The sequence below is a fragment of the Diadema setosum genome, chromosome 22 (assembly GCF_964275005.1).
Source record: "Diadema setosum chromosome 22, eeDiaSeto1, whole genome shotgun sequence".
Classification (NCBI taxonomy): domain Eukaryota; kingdom Metazoa; phylum Echinodermata; class Echinoidea; order Diadematoida; family Diadematidae; genus Diadema; species Diadema setosum.
The window spans coordinates 12402462-12419299 of NC_092706.1; the positions used below are offsets into that span (position 1 = coordinate 12402462).

The window sequence follows — 16838 nt, forward strand, 5'->3', positions numbered from 1 at the left end:
TCTCTCTCTCTCTCTCTCTCTCATGTTTTAAGCTCGCTGTAAGACTCTCATTACCCACGTGTCGTATAACAGACTCTTCACACATTGTGTGGGATGGCTTTGTTTGATTACCGTCACGGTGACGTGTGGATATTGTTGAAAATCGGGACATTGGCGATGAATTTCCTCATCATCCTTAAGCCAAATAACGCCAGGTGACAGTGACAAGTTCACAAATTTCTACGCAGCTCGCTTTCACCTAAATTCACAAACCGTTTCCACTATAAGCTGGACATGATAAGAGTCCGCGTCCGAGAATATTCTGATATCGTGTTCCTGGTTAAAACTCAGCTTGTTCTGATATATTCTGGATATCTTTTGCCTTTTTAAAGTCTTTATAGCCCTTTTGTTGTTAGTTAGGTTGCCTATCATAATATTTTGTTCCAAAGTTTGAAAATAGCTTTCGAATATTGGCTTTCATCTACCCCCCCCCAAAAAAAAAAAAATCAAAAAAAAAAATCTGAGGGACATTATAACCCCGTGAAGGCAGGGGCTACTATGCCAAACCGCACTCTGGACTGATGTTCAGATGTTCCGAAACACCCATCATACCATAATGTTCACACTAAATTGTTTTGGTTTCAGTGATTACTTAGTTTGTTGCGTGTCCTGACGCCCGGTACCATTCAAAACAAACATCACTTCCATTCCATGTAAGTTTCTTCCAGTCCCTATTTAGGATAATATGAAGTAGGCCTATTGTAAATGTATTACGCTAATCTACAAAATTAATTAAGAATTTTGGTATATACGAAAAACACAAAGAGTTGACAAACTTAACTCAAACTTCCTAAAAGTCTTTTAACTAAATAAAAAAAATAAAAATGGATGCACATCACCGCTTCAGGTACTTAACAACTTTCCGGCATGTTAATGACGTAGGTACAACGTAGCTTGATGAGAAACAAAGGAATGACGTGAATCCTATCCCTCACGTTTGCTTCATTATAACCAGGAAATTGAACATTTAGATCTCTTACAGTTTAATCAACACAGAAACAAGTGTATCGGCATTATATATTAGATTAGCGTCACATTCGAACTGAAACGTCTTCCCTTTCAACGCAAATTAACAAACAAACATGCATAGTTCTATATCAAGGTCAAAGGGCATCTTCGACGTTTTAATGCTGCAAAGATTTAAATATAAATCTGAAATTTAGATGTAAATCTGAAATTTAGATGTATATAAATCTAAAAGCTTGAACACAAATCGAATTTGACAAAGTTGTAACGGCACGAAATACTAGTACACTGTAGTAGGCCCTATTTAATTGCATCGAGAGACGCACTACTGTTTCTCCACGGCGAATGTGGGTTCCCGCCCGTGGGCAGGTGGTTAGTACCATGTATTCCGGACATCGCAGCGAAATTGGGAGGACATTACGTGGCTGACGGTATAAGTCCTCGTTAGTGGACCAAATGAGTGGGAATGATTGGGCAAACGAGGGTGAGGACCTCATGACCAGGAATAGCGAATAATCTCTCTCCACGGAGTTAGAGCAAATCGCTGACGTCATCAATTTTGAGTCATTAACCTTTTTTTTTTTTTTTTCCTTTTGCGCAATTCATCCGTACCGGGCCAGCTCCCATCGCGCACAGACACACATTTAAAGGAATGATACAGTATTGGTTGAGATGAGGATTCAGCCTTTAACTTTTTGCGAGATTCTTGGAAACCGCTTTCTGAAGTACGGGGAATTCAGAGTTTATTTGATGAAAATCAGTTTTGAAATGGCTGAGATATCAAAAAAACAAAGTAAAACAAACTATCCTAGTAAAAGATGGGTCCCACCTTTTATTGGGATCGCTTTGTTATGGATATGTCGGCCATTTCAAAACCAATTTTCATCAAATAAACTTTGAATGCCTTTTAGAATCACATGTATATCCTCTTCCATATATTTCATGCGAGGTTTCTCATTTTTCTCAAATAAATCCATCATCAATTAATGTTGGAGACCTGAAGCCCCATCTCACCAGAAGCTGTATCATCCCTTTAAGTTCGTCTTTGACCCTCTCCTTTTTCTTCCATCATTTCTCTCAATGTCTTTCGTCTCTCTTCTCTCGCTTTCCTTTCTCCCTATTTTTCTCTCTCCATCTGTATTATTTCCCATTTTGATTGTCACTCAATTAACTCTCTGCCTATGTAGGCTTCTCTCGTTCTTCATATATAATATACTCATTCCCCAAATAGAAATAGAATGATAAAATATTCATCCAAATCGGACCTGAGATGCGAAAGTTATGTATGGGTTTGCCATATTTTTACCCCAAAATAATTCTAGTAGCTGTCGAAATTAAAGATTACTTGAAGTAATGACTGAATTGCTTCGCAATCCTCCCAATGACGTAAACATAAACCTTCTGTAAATTTCCCCGATTTATAATCAATGCTATTTTAAAGAACATTATTTTGTCCTTTGCATGAAAAGACACTTCCGTATGATTTTTTAGACTCAAGCATTTGGAACGTCCATGGATTGGTCATACTGGGTACAGAGTTACAGTTCATCGTGATTGGGATGAGGAATGAGAATACTTTCGAAAAAATAATTACAAATCACAATGAACGAGGACGATGACATAGCAGCTTCACATAAGAATGAATGATTGGGTGCTCAAGGAAGTCATGAAGTAGAAAAAAATAAGGCATGCATAAAATTCTGCACAGGTGAAGCTGTTAAGCAAGTGATATTGTAATGGAATTACACTGCTACATTACTGGAGTATGTGAGCCTCCTATGACGTCATCATCCTTGTTTAACGTATTTTTTTTTTCAGAGTATTGGTTTATCTGCTCCAGGACCACAATAAATTCCACAAATCTATACATGGCACCATCGATTCATGTATTATATTATAGGTCCTACATGATGTGAAATTATAAACATCGTCTGGAATGTTCCTTTAGATAGATAGATAGATACTTTATTTTCTGCAAATCAACATACATAAGTTACATAATCATGAACATGTAGGAAATATACAAAGTAAATTCAACACAGAGTCGTTTGACTTGCGTAAACAACGATATACATAAGTTACATAATCATGATCATCTAGGAAATATACAAAGTAAATTTAACACAGAGTCGTTTGACTTGCATAAACAACGATATGAAAGAAAATTAATGATATAATACAGTATGCATGTCTATGCAGCAGTAATTACAATAACAAATGTAGTTAAGAAACGATTATGCAGAAGGTCGCCATTATAAGCATTGCTTGAAAAGTTCTATTGCGTTGCAATGACCTAGCAATAATTATTTTTGATGGAAGGAAATACCGTTACTGAAAATGAATGTACCATGCCAAAAAAAGAAAAGAACCTTTACCATTTTTTGTGTTAACAAAGCAATTCAACTAATTACGTCAGCAACATTGCGCACATGTTGCACGCAATATCATGATTCCGAGAAAACTTGTAAAATTCACACGTTCTATCACTTTCCCATTTTAGCGACTGCAATCAAGTCCCTTGATAGGTGAAATTTCTACCATACTTTCATTCTATACACTCTAAGATAAATACGTTCAAATTTGCAACTTTAAGTCATACTAGGAGCATTTTTACGGGTGTAACTTTGCATCTCTCAGACCAGTGAGCACGATGAAAGGTGTAACTTTGCACCCATAAATGTGCACAGTTGAACCTCTTTTTCTTGTAGAGTGTATTTGCAGCAAAGCCAACTTGTACACACTGTGGAATTGCATTTTAATGGAAAAAAATGTGTGTGTGTGTGTGTGTGTGTGTGTGTGTGTGTGTTGGTCGATTCTGTGGTGTGGGAGTCGAGTAGCGACACCCTATCGGTCAGACAAGATCAGACACGAATATAGCTATTTATAACTGTGATTGATTTTTAAAAATTTATAACGCTCTCCGATAGAAGAGAGGTATGAATATCAAAAGCAAATTAGGTGACGTATCGATGACGTAACATTATCTGATTTTTCCTATTCCCTTGCACGCGAATCTTCGCTAAAATTTCTTTTTTTTTTTTGACAGTATATTAAATTCAATAAAAAAAAAATCATATTCGTCTTCACACATTGCTCTACAGTAACGGCGATTTGGCAATATTGGCCGTGTAAGGATGGCTGGTTACAGTTGGTGAATAAACGTACCGACGAAAATCATTTTGTAGTATTTATGTGCACAAAGCACGACACAAGGGAGAATCGTGTGGCAATGACGTAATAAATTGCGTAGTTTACATTTCACATCTGACTACTATATACAAAAAAAAAAATCATGATAAACACCGAAATTCTGCAAAGTTTTTATTTCCTCACTGTCCAATTTCAATGAAACCTTCACTCTTCTATTGTCTGACTTTCCTTTTTTTATGGAAATCAGCTGAAGGAAGAACAAATAAAAAAAAAACGGATATAGACAGAGAGAAGTTGGCTTGACACTATCTTGTATTTCTTTCCGTTTTTGTGTGTCTTTTGTAGACATTTCTCTTCTTTACCTGCTTATCTCCATTCTCAATTCTTTATCTCTTCTCTTATCTCTACAGTGTTTGGTGTATTTTTCCCCGCCAACTTGTGAGTTTTATATCTTGTTTTTTTTTTTCTTCCTGCATTGCTGTTGAATCAATTCATCAAGAAGCGCGCGCACACAAGCTGACATGGGTATAGCCGCTCGCTCTTCCTATACACTTCTCTCTACCGCGGTCCCCTTGTGAGCGTTCCAGTTCTGTCGCTCTGAACATATTTGCCTTCGAATGATACAGTCAATATCAATCTCATGCCCGCCTCTCTAATGGAGGGCTTCTCTTGGTCCCATCCCACGGACACATCGATGGTTTTAAAGGAGGATGCACTCCGATGAAGAATGCTGTCTTAGATATTAGCAGCAAACGAACATCAATGAAGATAATGTAGATTCAATAATGTAAGCTGTATATGTATCATAAGTTTTCATAGTTATCATAATGAAAAGTGCATTCGTGAAGTGAATTGCTTGTGGTGAATGGTTCAGTGGTTGATATCAACATCACGTGACATTTAATATATCCATTATAGTGCATGCTCGTGCATTATAATAATTGAATTCGTTCGTACGGGATCAATGTAGCAAATACATTTCATTTCCTCTGATGCATCGTGTATGATCTGTGATGCAACAATTCAGAATTTGATTTTTTTTTTTAAAGAGTTAACCCCGGAATAATTTCTCACATGAGAACGAAAACGAAGAAAGGAATGTTGCTGGAAACCTGAAAAGGGAACAAACAAATCAAGGAGAAAGTCTTACAATTGCATCAGGAAAGAAAATCTGATTTAGCCCGAATCGCTACATACATATTCCAGTTTGATGCGTGGAATATCAAAATGATCATGGAATTTGCCCTTTATCACTAATGTTTCACTGAACAGAATTGAATAAAAAAAAAATCGAAAAGAAATCAAGGGCTGGAGTGGTATAGACCAAGGATTAAGATAACTTGTTGCATATCTGAAGTTTAAGAAAGAGAGAGAGAGAGACATAGAGAGAGAGGGGGGGGGGTTAGAGCCGGGAGGGAGGGAGAGATTGGTGACGTAACGGTTAATCGAATTGAAAATCAGTCCGGATAACTCACTACTTGCCCTGAGCTATCCGGAGACCGATCCGTTTGCTCGATATTCCGTAACTAATGAAAGCTGGCACAAAGGTATATAACAAAAAAAAAAAACAAAAACAAGAAGAAGATGCATGAGGGTTGTAAAGTCGAACTGACTTCAGATGGGAAAGTTATGCGTTCGATAAAGAAGAGAAATACAGCATGATGACGTCATAAATGTGCGTGCGCCTTGTGCGTGTGTGTGTGTGTGTGCGTGTTTGTCACGTGTGTGTATGACGCTATAGCGAAGACAAGGACAAAGAGGGGGAGCGCGTAATTACATGCATATTAAAGGGGTGGTATAGTTTTGATTACAGTTGGAATTCAAGTTTTAACTCTTTGTGAGATAGTTAGAAACCACTTATGTGAAATATTAAAAGGCATTGGGTTCTAGAAGGAATTCAAAATTTATTTGATAAAAATCAGTTTTGAAATCGCCAAGATATCCAAAAACAGAGGAAGAAAGCAAAGGGGGCCTAATTAAAGGTGGGTCCCACATTTTATTATAACCTCTTTGTTTTTGGATATTACAGCCATTTACAAAAACGATCTCCATCAAATAAACTTTAAAATCCTCTTAGAATTGAATGCTTTTTAAGTGACTTCTAATTATCTTACAAAGAGTTCAAACCTAAATCCCCATCTCAACCAAAACTATACCATCACTTTAACGTGATCATTAAAGTTTAAGAAAAGATTTAAAAAATAGAGCGATAGAAAGACATACAGACTAAGAGAAAAACAGATAGTGAAGTATCTATCGCGCTTTGGAAGGGGTAAGTTGGTAACCATGGAAACCAGCGGAGAAGGCACGCGGTGACTCCTCGCATACAATAGTGATTTACATAAACAAGATTCAAAAGAAAGGAACATTGGAAATCAATAGCACCTAAATAGTGAGAAAGGGGACATAGAAATTTATCTCAACTAGAGTCGCTATTTATTACTTAGCAATATTTGCAATGCACTACAATAGCATTCTTCAGAAGCATATTTGAATCAAGTATATATATTATACTTGAAATTTCTTCAGGTACAACGTGCTTCCATATTAAACAGATGTTATGCATACTTTTTAAACAATAGGCCTTTTCAATAAAGAAGGAAGACTGACCTTGTCAAGTAGAACTTTGGAGCCAATAAATAACAACTCTGACTTTTCCTGATTTAACTTCAATGAATGAGATCTCATCCACTTTTTGACATCATGGATACAAGTCTCAAGTTTCTGAATGATGTCAATATGTTTAATAGGGAAGCACGTTGTACCTTAAGAAATTCCTGAGAATTACATAACAATTTCAAAAAGTCATTTGCTAACTTGCATAGGAAATGTGCACAATATGCTTCATATAACCTTTAGTGCAACTTTTTTCCTATGTATTTTGACATAAAATAATTTTTTTTTTCACATCAATAATGATATCTGATGGCAATGATATGCTGTTCATGTTATGAGTAATAAAATTCCCTATCCATTCCCGTTTGAATTATGAAAATCGGTAAAATACTTTTTGAGATATATCCAAAAATGCTAGGGGGGAACTTATTATTTTTTTTTTGGTTGAGTATATATGTATATATATATTATATATATATATATATATATATATATATATATATATATATATATATATATATAAGAAACAAGATTTTAGTGCCTTGTTTCTGAAACATGCACTTTCCTCGCCAGGATAAAGCGTTTTAATGCCATTTTAGGTTGTTATCATATATATATATATATATATATATATATATATATATATATATACAAACATATCATATAGACTTGATCTTGGCCAAATATTGTCGTTGACCATGATGTCGCCCTTCACAGACCAGTCCATCTGCACTCGGTTGACACTATCCTTGGCGCACTCCTTTTTTTTTTCAACGTCCAGTTCAGATTACTGTTAATATTTCTCTGTCATCCTCTCTCTCCCTTTCTATCTATCTTTCTCTCTGTCTATCTCTCCCTCTCTCTCTCTCTCTCTCTATCTATCTATCTCTCTAGCTATCTATCTATCTATCTCTCTATCTATCTATCTATCTATCTATCTATCTATCTCTCTAGCTATCTATCTATCTCTATATCTATCTCTCTATCCATCTATCTATCTACCTATCTCTATCTATCTCTCTATCTATCTATCTATCTATCTATCTATCTATCTATCTATCTCTCTATCTATCTATCTATCTATCTATCTCTCTATCTATCTATCTATCTCTCTATCCATCTATCTATCTACCTATCTATCTATCTCTCTATCTATCTCTCTATCTATCTATCTATCTAATATTCTACCTCTCTATCTATCTATGTATCTATTCATCTCTGTCTTCATCTTTCTCTATATCTCTCTATCTCTTTCTCTCTCCCTCTCTGGCTACCTGTCTGTTTCGTTTTCGTCGCTGTCGATACTCTCCCTTGCTTCATTGTCCTTCGTAGTGCGTTGGTCCACCAGGCATGAACGCTCGAGTAGGACATCCGATATATCAAACTCCGGTCTGCATCCCAAGGACACTCGACCACGACCACTGACCTGTTTCGTCAGCAAATGATGGTCAACTCTAGCTCAAGACATGAAGATGACCAGTAGCAACACTAAATCTGAACTGAACCTATGTCTGAGGCCATTATCCTCGTCGAGCGTTTGCCTGTCTCCTATATTTCTGATATATTTATAGGGTTGCTTAATTTGTCTTTTGAACGGTAGGTAAATGTGATTCTTAAGTTTGCATATGCATAAAATTACACCTGCTCGTCTGCGTCTTATATTATCATGGAATGATGTTTATTTAAGTTAATAGCTTACCTGTTTCAAACAATGTACTCTGTAGTTTTGTTCAATTGACTTTATGTTACATTTATGTATGAAAAAGAAATACAGAGAAATAGAATGAATGAATGAGTCAATCCATCAGTATCGTAGGATCCTACCGCTCCATATTAAAAGAGTCAGCCTCTTTTCCTTCCCCCCCCCCCCCCCCGCCTATCCACATTGCCTGGCTTCATTTCTCCTTTTTCTACCTGTATTGTGCAGAATCTGCACATGATTTTATGGCAGTCTGTTGCAACTCGAAGCTATTCGGGAAAATTGTTCATGATAATGTTGAGTTAGGGTCTCATTCATCTTCCATTCAAACTTAAGTACCCCTTCCCCTTCAGTTCCCGCCCATCAAAATAACAAAGCTGTATGTCTATGCGGCAGAATCTATTATATGTGTTTTTGTTTGTTTGTTTGTTTGCTGATCGGACCAAACATTTTGGGGTATGTGTATGGGTGTGAATGGACATAAAAATGTATGCATTATGATTACATTCATCTTATTTCTTGTCCTCTTCACTAAATGAAGAATTGTATCATGACTCGTTATCCAAAAAAAAAAGTAAATCAAAACAGTACAAGTCAGTTTTCTTTTTTTTTTCTCACTGGGGACAAACGTCTTCAGAAAAATGAAAATGTTTCTACAATGTTTAAGCACAGTATCCAGCCTTTTTCCTTTTTTGAAGCTCGTCAAAGGTGCACATGTTTTTTGTGTAGACCTAAATGGTTAACTTACGGTTTTGAGCAGACAAAGCATGCGCATATCATAGTCATAGAAGACGATCATATTATGATTGTATTCCAAACTTTAAAAAGAAATAACATCATCAATGACATTACTGTGTAAATTGATGAAAGAAAATGAACTTAATTTCTGGACTAGCTGAATTTCATTCTTTTTAGTATTCAGAACACATTTTAGAATAATATCCTGAGCGAATAAAAAGCTAACCAACGGGGACAAAAGGAAGATCTTATTCATTTACAGAAGGTGAGGTTATTTGAACGTTGTAGGCAATAACCGTCGGCTTCATAAAGTAACATTTAATGGATCGATGACTTGAAAAAAAAAGCTATATCTGAGTGACTGACTAAATAAGGGATACCAATATTCATAATGCCGAAGTTCATCTCATGTTAATAAACGTTCAGTTCACACTCTGACGACACGCGCTCAAAAACTGTATTGCGCCACCTATCGGCCACTTATTCACTAGCTAACTCCGAAGATGTCTAGATAAGATACAGGGGAAATAAGGCAATAGAAATTATGATCTCCGACCCCTTTGTATGCACTTACGCATAACATATGTGTAACATAATAGGCATTTGATATTAGTCTTGATGATACCCAATTCAAGGAATTTATGAAAGAAGAAACCAGGTGAAATTGGAGTTTTCACAATGTTAATTTTCCTTCGAGTGTGTGTTGTTTGTATAGTAGGACCTATAATCGGCATGCAGCATGCAAGTTATACAGCACGTATCAAAGAGTTCGACACAACCGAGGCCCAGTTTCATATAGCTGTTCGTAGAGTTACGCATGACTTTACGAACGACTGGTATATGAAATGCCAATATGTGTGCCTATTTTTTCCTTACGTTTTTAACAAACATGACAAAGTACGACTGTATGTCAATATTTCATTTATATTGGGCCAAAAATACACTTTCAACTAAAAATGTGTGTTCAAATGTAAGAATAATCATTATCATCTGAAAATCTCAACTTTAGGTAACTGAAATTAACAGTTATTAGAGAACCCACTTGCCTTGCCATAGTTAAGTCGTTCGTAAAGTCGTGCGTATCTCTACAAACAGCTTTATGAAACAGGGCCCGGGGTTATAGTGCTGTGATTAGGTAAGCAACTGCTCGATTCATATCGATATTTATGTATACACAACGTGCAAATTTAAACGACTTTCTCTCTGTCTATGCGTGTTTGTGTGTATTTGTGTATGTGTACGCTGGGAGCATAATGCATATAGACGATTCGCTTTCAGAGCTGTGTTGCTAAGTCTTAGGCCATTGGTGTGACATCATCAAAATCATGTAATAAAAATCTTTAAAACAATATATTGTTGTTAAATCTGCATATTTAAAAGAAAATTGTTTTATTCGTAGTCAGAAATACTGTGAAACTTATACTATTCTCTCCAAAAAAAAAAATAATAAAACCGAAAATTTCATTTCTCATAATGATAGATGCGTTGAATGAAAACCGACCTCAAATTTGGTTTTGGTCTGTCGTATACAAAGAGAAAATGTCTCTGAATGTACTATATAATAGTGCTCATAACAATGTTCGTTCTCAACGCAGAAAACTTAAAGGCTCTTTTTTATCGTCCACTTTTATCGCAAAGCGTAGTTATAGAGTGAGAAAATGACAGAAAATTTTCAGTTTTACATGCTGACATAAAGTCATTTAGCCTTGATGATGCATTTTCAGCACACGTAATCACAAAATACAGCCTACTTGTAGAAGACCTAAACTTAACTGTGTTTCACGACCGCTTTTTTTTTTCGCCTAAGTGTACCGAACAGAGCCATTCAGCAGGAAAAAAAAAAGAAGAAAATGAATTCCTTGGAAGTCCATCAAAAGACACTTCCAATGACTACCTTTCCCTCAACCACTAGCTTGACTAATTAACTCCTATTTTAGAAAATCATTCATTGCTTATTGCCTAAGTGGATATTATGGAATTAACCCATTACCGCGCATTTGCATGGTTAAGGCGAGCACGGCGGCATACGAGTCACCCAGTCTCATTTATCGAAGACGCATACTGAGTTTTAAGCAGCACTGTGAATGCACTGAGAGAAATGCTAATGTTGCATTAACAAAAAAGCGAACTATATCTGACGCTTGCATTGATTCAATGCATAGCTAAAACTACCCACTGATCCGTTGAATACAGGGTTGGCTCACTGCTGCTGCAGCTCCGCGCAATTCTATGATTTCCTTGAACGTCTGCTCAGTTCTCCCCCTCTCTATCCTTCTCTATGTTGTTCTCTCTCTGTTTCTCTCTCACTGGCACTCCTCCCATCTACCCGTGCACAGCGGAGTCCGAGGCGCAGCGCCAAAGACAACGAGCGGTATTTGCAGACGGCAAGCGCGCTACTTTCAGATCTCTGGTAGATTCCAGCGGGGGGAGAACGCCCGGTAAATTCTCATCGCCAGAACCACCTGTGTAGCCGTAAGCCAGAGACACACACACACACGCACACACGAAGAGAACACATCGTCAGCTCGCGTAGCGAGGTCTGCTTATCGAGCACGGTCCCAGTCAGCCATCCTTATTGGAGATCGCCAGCCGTGCTACGGGAGAGTTAATCTTGTATTGACAGTCGTGTTCGGTGCACACCACATACGTGATTGCCTGGAAAAAAAAAAAATCTGCGCAGCACGAAAAGCATGATTTACGAAGGCGCTCAACTACAAAGTGATGCTTATTTAGATCAACTAGTCCCAACCGTCGGTGTAACAGAGAAATAAACGTGGAATTCTACTCGCATTTTGTGGTAAACACTTCTCTTCCTCATCTCTACGCTGTCCCGCTGAGGTTTTAGTGCCAGCGATTCGTCTTTAATCGAGCTGATCTGAAGATGTGCTCCAAGTAATCCTATGGTCTCATCTTTGCAGTGAAATACAAAAGAAATAAAAGTCTTTGGATATTGTGAAGTCAGCCGGTCGTTTTGGGTTTCCATGCATCATTGTAGCGAATACTCAGATCCTCCCATGGTTTCGATCCCCTTGGAATCACTGCTCGTCCATCTCTATATCTTGAAATAAAGGAGGAGGACGAATTCATATACCATCAACCATGCCTACCAGGAAAGGGCTTCTAGCGCCGCAAAACACCTTTTTGGATACTATCGCTACACGATTTGATGGAACACGTGAGTACACGAACAGAAAGTTGCTTATATCTCTTATATTCTATGCAAAAGTCTCTTGAAAGAAATCCGGATGAAACAATTGTATATTTCACGACTACGTGCGAAATGTTTCGTAAACGCAGTGCCTGATTGCTCTTTGTTCGTCATCAGAACTTCAGTCCACAGTTTCTCGTGCTGTGCGTTATCGGAAGCAAAGAAAACAAAGTAATGCTCAATGTTTGCACCGTGTTTGATGTATTAGCAATTCGTGGTCAATGCCATTGCATTTAAACAGAGGAAAAATGACGAATTAATCAGCAAACACGCGGTAAGAATGACGGCTATGATGAATTAGTTGTTTCTGTTTGCAAATCAATTACAGTGATTTGCTTGTCTGACTACGTTAGTCTAAACGGAAATCTCACATTTTCTCACTTTCCTTTAAAACTATCCTTAATTGTAATGAATGCTGATCGAAAATTTACTCTTTTTGAGGCACATAATCTAGATAGCAAGAACTATTTGTGATAATGTCACACATCATCATGATAGTTGCAGGGGGTTTGAACAGTAGTCTCAAGAAAGTGCAAAGAAACGTGTGTATTGTGGCTAGACAGTGGTTGAGAACCGACAAAATGGAAACATCGTGATAAGTTTAGACATGATATACAGGAAAAAGCTGCGTCGTAAATTTCATTGAATACAAAGAAATATTGAATTTCTTCAGCGATCAAAACGACTATACTAGGAATCTAATGTCTTGTCCAGCAGGCTAAGAAAACGCGAGTTATTGTTGTTTGTAGAGAGCGTTTAACGTCTATACGATGTTATAATTGTACTTGTTATTTCATATGTCTATTGTGGACATGTGTATAGGCACGTAGACATGATTATATATTTATTTAAGCACACAAACAGTAAAACACACACACAAACACTGTCACTAATAAATGATTTGTTTCTGGTCAGTTTTCCCTTCGTTATATATATATAGGCTTGTATATACAGTCGCTTACATCTGTAGCCGAATTCAGATAGCAAGTGTTTTTTTTTAACATTCATTGAAATTGTATTTTGTAATCCATCAAAACCGTGTTTCATATGTCTATTGTGGACATGTGTATATGCACGTAGACATTATTATTATACATTTATGTAAGTACACAAACAGTAAAACACACACACACAGACACACACACTCTCACTAATAGATAATTTGTTTCTGGTCAGTTTCCCCTTCGTTTGTGTACATAATATGTAGATATACATATATATATATATATATATATATATATATATATATATATATATATAGGCTTGTATATACAGTCGCTTACATCTGTAGCCGAATTCAGATAGCATTTTTTTTTATTTTTTACTTTCGTTGATAATTGTATTTTGTAATCCAACAAAACCTAAAGAAAAAGAAAGAAATCTGATAAAAGCATGCTTTGAACACAGTGATTTTTTTTTATTTTTTTATTTTTTTGTTTGCTTTCTGGTTGACAAACATGTTATGTGGTTTCATAAGCACTGGCGACATAGATAGCCATGAAATAAATACTATGTTTCTAATTATTATCATTTTTAAATTGTTTTTGGAGAGTAAACTCCCAATGCCTTCAGGTCTATTGACCTGGTTTCTTCTGATAAAAGAAGTGGTTTCTGTAGCCAACTCAGTAAATTCTGCTGCCTTTGTTCTATTTGATTTACATATTGATACACCTGCGCCCCAATCGTCACCATTAGACAAATACGAACAACAAGTTACCATTTGTGTTAACGTTAGACCTATTTATCATGTCAGAAGATGATCGACTTTTTCTTGCAAAGCATGTCTCATACAAGGTATAAAAGGGTGAATTAAGAGGAGGTTGACACAGGCGAAAAACGATAACTAATTTGGAAGAATTTTACTGTATGTGAAAACAGGTGTTTTCAGGAAAAATAAACACGCATGGAGAGAACTAGGTAATGTTGAAAAAAAAACACCCACAGTTGCATGTGCTAAGAATAAAATATTACAGGAAATTACAACCATCACACACTAGAAAAACGGCCACTAGACACTGCAGTCGGCAGATCTATTAGGTGGTGGGAATAACACGTCTGCATCCCAGTAAACAGGACAGCACCAGTCTCTGACGCAAACAATAGAGTCATTCTTTGTAAATTGCATCGTTCAGCTATCATAATTGTGTCTGTTTTCCTGTTTCCCGTTTCCCGAAGGCGATAAGGGATATATTGTCGAATGATGTTATTTTAGTACAAAAAAAGTAACTCACGATGTAGCATACAAACACGGAATACTTAATAATTAGCCAACTTATCATGCACTGTGATAGTAACCAAGGTGTATGACATTATGACATATAACATAAAGGCATACACACACACACACATATATATATATATATATATATATATATATATATACATACAATATGCATATATTATGTATATATAATTTATATGTATATACACACATATATTTCAGAATATTGTATCATGAATACACATATATTTCACAATACATCACATCTAAAATATTACAATTGTCAAGAAAATGTGTTGTACAGACACATATATACCTCTCATTCTCTTCGTATGAAAATTCAAGAGAAGGAGAAAAAAAAAGCAACCCGTTAAAGGTCAATCTCGCATGGTTAAGCAAGAACAGAACGTATCGGTTGTCACCGAACGGGCGAATTTGTTTAGCATATGGCTCGGCCAGTGTGCGAAATGCGTGCTCCGTTGATTTTCATAGCGGCGAGTTTTGTAACGCCGCGTCATCGTTCGAACACAGTCGGACTAATCGTTGTCCGTACGGTAGGCTACTCCTTCGAGTGATTAAACCGGTGTTTTCTTTGCGTCTTTTGCTCATATTATGGTCATTATAGTGTAATGTCATTGACTTACGACTCCTTTTCGAGCCACATCCACGCGTAAGTACTCTAACAGTGTCCCAACATCAGAATATGATATATTATATCTGCGATTTAATATACATGTATATATTTCATATGAAATACACCAGTACTTGCCATACGACAAAAAGGGTATCGGTCACTGGTGTGATGTAAGTATTTCTTTAAGCGTTCTAATCAGGGCGTGATATAGCGGACATATGTACATGTATACATAGTTATAGATATATGATGTAATTATAACATATGAACATTTAAAGATTATATTATACACATAATAACTTGGCTCCTTTAGACTTCGCAGTGGTATACACACTCTTGGTTTTATGTTGAGTCAATTTTATACGAATTCTAAAACCAATCACAAGCAATATAACAGTACAAGAATATACAGTTTGCGACTCTCCAGGAAGGAGAATTCGTTGGCTGAAAACGAAATGACCAGCTAAATGTTACATAAATGAACGTATTTGTAGGTAAAATATGCATGTACATACATTAATTATGGCTTCTTAAATTTCCGTTACTTTCGATTTAGGAGTATACCGAACAAAAATTTGACACATAACGTGAAACATGGGCATTTTATTACCCTTTTCTTCATATAAGTATGCCATTTCCAATGCAGATGTTCATGTTTTAAAAAAATGATTGTAGATCTGCACGAGTTCTGGAACTTCAGGCAAGAATTATTATACTGATGGAAGTGAGAATCTACTAAAATATAACCATTTGAAGAAAGAATACCGAGGAACTAGGAGAATAAGCTAGTTTTTCATTAAAGATAATAATCTATTATGCAAGTTGGTACAAATGACCTAGTTCTTTTTTATTTCCTCAGTTGCTGAGGCACTTAAGTTCTTTTCAAAACGACATATAAGCTTGTCCGACGTAACATTTTGTTGAATTTATGTTCAAACAAAGAGCTAACTTGCGAAGAGCAGGTGACCAGACTCAGAGTGGTCTATTGATTATCACTTTGGGAAGCATTCATGTCATTGCGTTGAATGCATTATTGTCTTACTGACAGGTGGATGTGTTTGGGCAAGCACCATTTATATGGATCATATGAATAATCATCACATCACATTACAGAAGCTCATCTCAGTAAATCTAAAAATCAACATGCCTGTTGGTACAATGACCTTTTTCTGCTCATGCGCAAATGGGAATTGCGAAGTGGTCTATGGTAAACCTTGGCCCAGCACCATTTAACCATAATAGTCTTTCAGTTTAGTCAGAGCTATATAGGGATATTTTGGTCAGTGGTGGCAAATATCTCGGACAGGTCCAAATATCCCGGGAGAGTTATTGCTACGGTTGATTGCATTTATCATAGTCTCTGGCAAATTTACAACAAACTGAATTAGCAGTGCAAATACTCGAAAGTCAAGTCATAACACAGAACACCACTTTGCCATAAAAGAAATAGATAAGTAAATAAATGAATCCCTTGTCATGAGCTATTTCTCAGCAAATTGTTACCAATACGAATACAGGAAACAATGCACTGGGATGGTAATTCACAATACACTTTTCATCATTCTTT

At 36.4% G+C, this 16838-nt stretch overlaps 2 protein-coding genes across 2 annotated transcripts in view; one reads left to right on the forward strand and one right to left on the reverse strand.

Annotated features, from left to right (window-relative positions):
- Positions 1–16838, reverse strand: part of LOC140245414 (small ribosomal subunit protein eS26-like) — a 151201-nt gene that overhangs the window by 57152 nt on the left and 77211 nt on the right. The gene's annotated exons all lie outside the window — the stretch shown is intronic.
- The window catches only part of LOC140245413 (voltage-gated delayed rectifier potassium channel KCNH8-like), a 202624-nt gene continuing 198045 nt past the window's right edge, over positions 12260–16838 (forward strand). The window contains exon 1 of the mRNA XM_072324990.1: positions 12260–12383. Coding sequence (XP_072181091.1) covers positions 12308–12383 — 76 coding nt within the window. The 5' untranslated portion in view covers positions 12260–12307. The remainder of the gene's footprint in view (positions 12384–16838) is intronic.